Raw genomic sequence first — 8,451 nt, 5'->3', positions numbered from 1 at the left:
GAGAGAGAGCGAGAGAGAGCGAGAGAGAGCGAGAGAGAGCGAGAGAGAGCGAGAGAGAGCGAGAGAGAGCGAGAGAGCGAGAGAGAGAGAGAGCGAGAGAGCGAGAGAGAGAGATAGTGGCGCAATATCGCGGTCGCAATTTTTCACTTAGATCTCGCCGCGTTTCCGGTCGCGTGAACACGATGATGTCAACCGATGGCGCCTATGCACTCCCGCGAAATTGTGGGAGCATTTCTGGAAACGGCATGAGTAACGCGCGCCGGTCCGATCGCTTCTTGTGAATCACCGTCATTCCGACCACAGAGCCGATGAAATCACGTAATCATCGAGTGACATCCTCTTTAAATTACTTGAAGTGACATTCCACTCGAAAAACAGAGTGACTAGCGAATAACTCGAATTTATGTAATTTCTCGCTCACATATAGAGTTCTCTGAATAGTCGAGTGAATATTTCCACTCAAGGTCGAGGAGCAATCTGATATATTCCATCGTCACACAGAAACATATTCACTCTGATTGATTGAAACATTTACTCGTGTAAAGTCAGAATTCACTCTTTTGAGTGAAACATTCACTCTTGAGATTGAGTTTGAGTGAAACGTTCACTCTTGAGATTTCCAGTGGCAGTAGCCAGATGGACAAATGTACAGGACAAAAGACGAAAAGAAATTTTAAAAATAATGCTTGAACTCGCGAAAATTGGTCTCCAAAAATCGGCCGCGCATATCTCGTCGAATACACAGAAAAAAGAATATTCTTATTTGGAGAATTGTTTCTCTTTATTGTTGACGTTTTTAAAATTAATGTTAAAATGAGATTACATCGATTTTATTCGTTTTGAATGAAATTCCACCCTGAGAAATTTAAAGAGTTGTTTCTACGCGAATCTACTTTTGTTCTTTAAACGTCAGTGAATATTTATTTTATCATCATTATTTAGTTAGCCCGAAAATTTCGTTGGATTTTTCATAAATCGGTCTGCTTTTACGATAAAGGTGTACGAGTTCTGTCAAGATCTTGGCAAAGGGTCATAGACAATGACGGCGATTACTTGACGAATAAGTTGTTTCCATCCGATGTGATCAGATTAAATTTGTTTCAAGAATCGAGCCGAACTCTTAGACTGCCCTAATAAACAAATAATTTGCGTTTATTAGATCGAATACGAGTCAAACGTGCGTTCACGATTTCCTGCCGTTAACAAGACAGAATTACAACGTCATAGATAATTTCCGGAGCGATTCGAATCCAATCTTTCCGCCGAGAACGCTAACAGTTTTCGCGCGGAACGGCCGATTTCTTCGAAGCGCAGCGGGAACCAATCCGGATGCTGTGTATATTATTTCGTGACTCATGTCGGGAGCTCTCTCTGGAAGACACGACGCGGCTGGACGTGTCAAGAGTCGTCTCGCGATCTCGCCCGGGACTAATTATCGCGGCTGGACGTGAATTAGGGACGTAAACCTAAACGACGTCACCGCCGCCGCCGCGATCATAAGAGCGCGGAGCCGACGCTGACATTATCGGCGCCCCCGATCTTCTCGCCTCTCCTCTCCTCTCTTTACTCTCGCGAGACACGCGAGAGAAACATAAAGTCGGCCTCTTCACGCTTCACCAACGAGGCGACGCTCGTTATCTCGCGTCGCTCAAACGAGCGTCGCCCCGACATTTGCATCCGACATTGGCGTACGATCGCGCCTCTGAAAGTGCAGCACAGATGAAGGGGAACCGCTTTGATGTCTCATTTAATCAATCGAGTTATGGATATCTACTATACTAGAGAGAGGATGTCTCAGCTCGATTTCACAGTTTCTCGTGAGGACGACGCCACTACAGCTCATCTGCCATATCATAGTGATCATTCGCATAAATTTTCTGCAATGAATATCTCGATCATTATTGCGATTTTTGCAAAACGTGTTGGACTTTTTTGTTTATCTCAATCCGTCTTACGTCCTCACGAGAGATTGTGGATTGTGAGCTAAGACATCTCGTATATATGAAATAGAATGTCTGTTTGTTCCCTACACACTCGTAAACCCGTTAGACTGAGCTGGACCAAAGTTTGCGTGATTACTTGTTAGAACCATGAGAAAAATATAAGTTACATAAAACCTCCACTCCTATCTCCTTCTGATTTCGTCCCCTTGACACTTTATGATAAATCGGCCAACACTGGGTAGTTTTAACTAGTATGGAATACCTTCAAGTTAAACGACCAAACTTCTTAATTTGAACGGCTAAACTGACATGTTCTATGAGTAGAAATGATGGAAAATTAAAGAAATTTTTAAAAACTTTAAATTTTAAATATTATAAAGAAAAGGTAAAAAAAGAAGTATGCTCTAAGAAAAAAATACTTGAAAATTTACTTGTAGGATACATTTTACTTCCGTGAAATAAAGTTTGTTTCTGTGAATAAATCCCGGCTTAAATAGTTTAGCAGAGATTCGAAATATCTCGGTTCGAATCCCGGCTTATTAATTTAACTAATACTCGAAACACTTCCAATTCCAATAGTTTAGAGAAGACTCGAAACACTTTGGTTCGAATGCCGGCTATAAGTTTAGAGGGAGCTCGAAACACTTCGGTTCGAATCTCGGCTTAATACTTTAGCGGAGACTCGAAACATCTTGGTTCGAATCCCGGGTTTATATCCCACAGATCAATGTTCAAGTTTTTCTTCTGAGTGTATAAAAGAAACTTGACAAGATACGACAATAAAAAAAGAACAACTAATTAAAATGACGTAAATAAACTTAAGGAATCTCTGGTTAGTCTCTACAAGTTATGTGAATTGTTGCACTTTAAAAAGTCCAACGCCTCGACCAAATCGTTATCAGCGCTCGCATCGTCATTCTTCACTCACCTGAACTCGCCCCTCGAGTGACACTTCACGCAGTTTACGAGCCCGCTTGGCCCTTCGCGAGGTTAACATACTCGGAATAATGAGATTATGAGGAAGGCCGAGCTCAGGACGTTGCAGATCGAGGTGAACACCGAGCAGGAATGGCGACAGCTGTTGGACCGCGCGGGTCTCATCGTCGTGGACGTTTACTCGGACTGGTGCGGTCCCTGTGCCGCCATGGTGAACACCTTGAGGAAGATCAAGATAGAGATGGGCGACGACGCGGTGGACTACGTGGTCGCGCGAAACGACGACATCAACGACCTCGCGAGATTTAGGGGCAGAAGCGAACCTGTCTGGATGTTCCTGCAGGACGGCAAGATGGTGAACCTGATGTTCGGCGCGCACTGCCCGCGCTTGCGGAAGTTGTTGCACGAGGAAATAAGAAGAGTGCGACATTCGGAGGCTCCGAAATGGCGGCTGGACGTGGGCGAACGGGCCCCAGAAGAGGAAATCCGCTGGCAAAAGCAAGAAGGCGTCAGGTGAACCGAAATAAACGAGAGAACGCGATAGAACATGATTGGGTTTAATTCCATCAAGTCGAAGCTTCTGATCAATTGTAATTTCGAATTTCTTAACGCTTCAGGATAACCAAATATCTTTTGGGGGGATTTTTAAATAATTTGACGACAATACAATTTATGTAAATCTGTACGTACAAAAAATACGTAAAGGATAGTGGGATTGTATTAATGACAATGGTCTCTACACTATCGACATTTTTAGAGTCTGTCATGCATTTTATAGTCATCCCCTTAATAGTCCGCGATATTTTCACTCGGACATCCCGTCGGGGACTTTATTCGCACTGATCTTCGCGATGTCAGGGGCTAATAAAGCCCGGCCTTTAGGAAAGAAAGAAATAAGAAAAGTGGAGTCGCGTATTTCACGTAAACGATCTCGGTGAAAAAGGAAAGCGCTGGAGCAGAAGAAACGGGCGAAAGAAGATGCCGAGAGGCGAGAGAAATACGAGCGATTCATGGCGCACATGGTCGTCGAGCTGTGCGAGGAGACCGCGCTCGTGCTTTATCCGTGGGTCTTCAAGGACGAGAACGGCAGACCCAGAGACAAGTTGCTGAGTCCGCCGTACATGGAGCTCGTGCAGGACCTCTTCAGGCAGTGCTACGACGTGCAGGAAGAGCTGCGAGTCGAGTTGAGCGAGGACACAATCGAGAGGATGTTCGTCGAGAGTGGCGTCGACGTCACCGAGGAATTGATAAAAGGTGGATCATGAATAACGATCACGTAGAAATTAAGAAAGACGCGCAAACGACAATATGCAAGCACAACTATTCAGCAAGGTCCGTGGATTGGCAACATTGCCAAGGGAAGGTCTTTCTATTAGCGACCTTAGCGGCCATTTTTGAGCCATGCATTTATGTATGTGTGTATATATTCAAGTATCTCCCGACACACACATATACACTGTTAAATCCGTAGTGTCAAATTATACTCAATTTGAGTTATTTTTTACCATTTCTATAAGTCGCCACTGCTCCTTCTAAATATGTCGTTAATTTAACTAATGTAATGGAGTTAAATAATTTAACTTAAGAAATGTATTAATTTGACTAAAATTTAGTTTATTTTTTCTTGTGCATACGTTAATGTAACCTTTGTTTTAAAAAATGGCTTAATATTGTTTTAAATGGGTTGATTAGATGTGGTTGTTTTTTTAAACACATGTTTTGTGTTAAAATAGTAAATTTTGACACACATGATAGTTAAAAATAACTAAATATTATTTAACTCGAGAAATTGGTTTAAATTTGACCCTCCAATAATTAACAGTGTAATTCGCTTTATATGTGTGCCGGGAGATACTTGAATATATACACAAATGTATGGCTCAAAAATAGCCGCTAATAGGAAGACCTTCACTTCGCACTGTTACCAATGCACGGACCTTGCTCTTCAGGACTGACCGATGGCAAGTGCATGGCCATGAGGCTGAGGGGCAAACCGCCACACCCGGACTGGCCGGTGCGTTACCCTTACGAGGATTCGGAGCCGTCGGTTAAGCAGCCGATTCGCGCGATCGACGACGTGGAGAATTATCTCATCAGCATTATCACGACGGAACCACCGCCTCTGTTGCCAGTTGCAACTGGCGTACCTACGACCAGGCCGACCTACGACGCGTCTTACGTCGAAAGGCATGTGTACGTGCACGAGCCGGATCCGGAAATCGAAGACGACGTGCGTCGAATGCACCCCGCTGCTTGGGTGCCTCCTCAGGTACTGAACCGACTGGGTGTAGAAGGACCGAGACCTTTTAATTCAGAGTTTACGACGAGGACATTAAATCGGTCGTATGCTTCTCGTATGAACAGGCCAGAAGCAAGGTTCACGTGTTCAAGACTCTGTTCGCGGCGTACGTGGAGAAGGCTCATCCTTACGTGGAACCGGCGACTCCTCTGCCTCTGTGCGCCTTCAAGTTCGAGGCGTCCAAGTTTGGCGTCGTGCGAGACGCGCACGCGTTGCACAGCAACGCCGTCGAGCACTTCGGCGCCTTCGAATTCGATCGACCGCCTCACGCGAGACGCCTCGCGTCTTCGCCCGACGACTTCGAAAAGAAGGTTCCCACCCTCCTCTCGTAACCTATCGACACGGTTCATTCACGAAAATCAAAAACATATACAATTGAACATGATTTCCACCTTTTATTCAGCGACACAGCTTGCATTCAGTGAAACTCGCGGCGAATTAAGAGGTCGCTGTTTGCAATATTATTTTACGAATAGACAGGCTGAAGAGTTATTTGTGACAGGTGAAGTATAAAACTGGCACCGAGGTGTTCGTACTAATCATTCGGAGGATCAACGAGGAAACCTTCCTGGCTTTCGCCGGCATCCAGCCGTCCTTCGTCACGGAAGTCGACGATGTAGCTCAACACATGATAACGGAATACTTCCCCGAAGGAGCCGAGGATGTGATACCATTAGCACCATATGAAAAAGAAGCTCTTTACGAGGAAGAGGAAGAAGGTTATGAAGAGGAAGAAGAGGAGGAGAAAGAATTTGAAGAGGATATCGACTATTCTTTCTATTGACCTAAGGAGATCCAATAATATGATCCTATAGTTTCTCTTAAAAGTAATCGATTTCTGACAGAGAAATCGCAGGAGAGGGAAGCGCGTAGTTACGAAAAATTGTGAAAATGTTCGCCATATGGAATGACTCCGCGTTTCGCGACATTTACATTCTCCGCGTGTTTTGGCCGCGATGCTTTGACTGCTCTTTCTGTGCTTAGCAACGCGTTTGCGTAAGTTTGGCGTATTACCAAGCCAGCTCGTGGAAGTTATAAACGCAGCCATTCCGTTGCCAATTTTAATTCTGCTTAAGCCGCACTAAAATACTCCACGAAAAGTCCTAGAGGATAACCCGATCAAATTCCGTCGCTGCGAAAAATTTCTCACGCCTAGGAAACCTCCACTGTGATGAATTGAAGTCTAGAACTTGTATTTTTTTCAGAATTATTTAAACTTTTATTTCGCAGTTTTTATCGTGACTCTGATATTATCTAAAATATCAAACAGCATTCAAGTCAGTTTAATTCAGTTTAGTCTTTAATTCTCTTTCGTTTTTAATTGAAGTTTTGCAAAAATATATCCTCTAATACAACAAAGTCCTGAACTTACATTTTCTTAGGATTACTGAAACTTTTATTTCGAATTCTTTATCGTGACACTCTGACATTACCTGAAATATCAGCACTCAAGTCAGTTCAATTCAGCTTTGAATCCTCTGTGATTTTTAATTGAACTGTTACGAAAACATGAGCATGTATTCGCGTTTAATTAAAAGCGCGCTTTAATCACAGTAATCCGATATTCAATTTCGCGCAAAAGAGTGTGTCGCAACAAGTTCGTGGATTATTTACATTACATCGCAGCTTGATCGTAACGTTATGAAAGACGCAGTTTCTTAGCGAAAAGCGGAATGGTAGATTTCAAGCGAGCCCTTTCGCCAGATTCTTCTTCGGATTGAAAAAAAAGCTCTTATACCTCCATCATTAGTTACAATCAAATTGCTCGTAAATGCCGAGAGTCGTGTTTGCGCAATCTTTCTCCCGCGTAATCTTGCAAATTTGATCGCGCCAGTAGCGAAAATAAATGTCGCTACGCTGACGAGAAGAATAACTCCTCGGCGATCGAGAACAAAATTGCCGTATCTCGTCCCCTTCCCTCGACTCTAATTTCCGATTAATCCCGTCGGTAAACGGCGCCGGGACCTAATTCCCGCGCGTTATTGACTTTTCCGTCGCTTTTACGGCCTTCGCTGCTCTTACACGCCTTCTTTCCTAGAACGCAAAACGATAAACTCGGCCGGGTCATTCTCGTGATAAAATCGCGCCGTAAAGCGCGGCGAGAGAAATGGAATCGCGTTTCCCTCGTGATTGATTTGTTTCACACTTTGTCGCGAATTTACGATTATTATGCCGCGTTCCGACATCATTACTCGCGTCACGTGTATTTCACTTGCCATGATACGACGCTTAATACAAGCTGGACGAAATGGAGACTCGATTAAATCGATCTGCGATCGATACGACTCAGTCGTTCTCTAGTCGAATTTCTCCAATTAATTTAATTTTCAATCTGCACGGGAGATTCCCCGGGACACTCGTCGGCGCGGCTCACTCGTCTCTCTTATTTCTCACGCGCCTAACACAATTATACGGTATCTCGGGAGTTACGAGAGCGGAAGTGCGGTAGATTAACTCGATGGCATTATAAATCTTACCTCGACAATGTCAAGCTCGACAAGTCGACCTGGAAAGGACAAGACAGACTCCTTGTTCGTTTTTTTTTTTGTTTTTCATTCTTAATTTGCCATCGTGGGATCGCCGCAGTAACGCCGCGAGCGGTCAATTGCTTAAACGTCGGTAATTATTGCATAAGCATTACATAAGTAAACAGATGGATCGGGCAGGTGAGGAGAAGAGGTGAAGGGGCCGGAGAAGGAGGCAGGAAAAAAAGGCGCAAATTGCTGACACAGGGAGCAATTCACATCCATCACGCGTGTGTTACGTGTGATTAACAATCCTCTCGGCTCCTCCTTTTTCTCTCGTCACTATCTCCCCCTCTCTCTCTTACTCATTTACTCTCTCTCTCTCTTTCTCTCTCTCTCTCTCTCTCTCTCTCTCTCTCTCTCTCTCTCTCTCTCTCGGCAGCTGTAAAGCTCCTCAGCTTCCGTTTGAGCGGCAGTCGAGAGCTCGTTCGCTCCTCGTTTGTGGGAAAACGTTTGTGCGCGAAGAACGTGACGTTGAGTGGTAATGGCGGCAATTTTCAGTCGATGGATCCAACTCGCAATATTTCTTCCTCCGGATTTCGTCAGCGGTTCTCACGTGTCGCTGACCACGACGGAATTCGCTTCCGCTCTAAATTCGCAACGTCGCGTTGACGCCGAAATTTCACTGCTTAGCCAGGAAAATGCTGAGGTGTACACTCTTCGCGCGTATTCCTTGACCTCCTTAATCGGATCCTTCTTGCGGCTCGCCGGAGTCAACTTCTCTCTCTTTCTCTTTATCTGTCTGTTA

At 44.4% G+C, this 8,451-nt stretch overlaps 1 protein-coding gene across 1 annotated transcript; it reads left to right on the top strand.

Moving 5' to 3' along the window:
* Positions 1 to 86: 86 nt before the first annotated feature.
* Positions 87 to 8,036, top strand: LOC116850109. Its single transcript, XM_032827998.1, has 5 exons — positions 87 to 3,392; positions 3,823 to 4,133; positions 4,829 to 5,148; positions 5,244 to 5,489; positions 5,681 to 8,036. The coding sequence occupies exons 1-5, from the start codon at positions 2,959 to 2,961 to the stop codon at positions 5,960 to 5,962; spliced, it is 1,593 nt and encodes a 530-aa protein (XP_032683889.1). The 5' UTR covers positions 87 to 2,958; the 3' UTR covers positions 5,963 to 8,036.
* The last annotated feature ends 415 nt before the right edge of the window (positions 8,037 to 8,451 follow it).

This window comes from Odontomachus brunneus, unplaced genomic scaffold, assembly GCF_010583005.1.
Source record: "Odontomachus brunneus isolate Ranch 3 - 2012 unplaced genomic scaffold, Obru_v1 Obru_scaffold_134, whole genome shotgun sequence".
Lineage (NCBI taxonomy): Eukaryota > Metazoa > Arthropoda > Insecta > Hymenoptera > Formicidae > Odontomachus > Odontomachus brunneus.
This window is presented reverse-complemented; position numbering and strand designations above follow the sequence as displayed.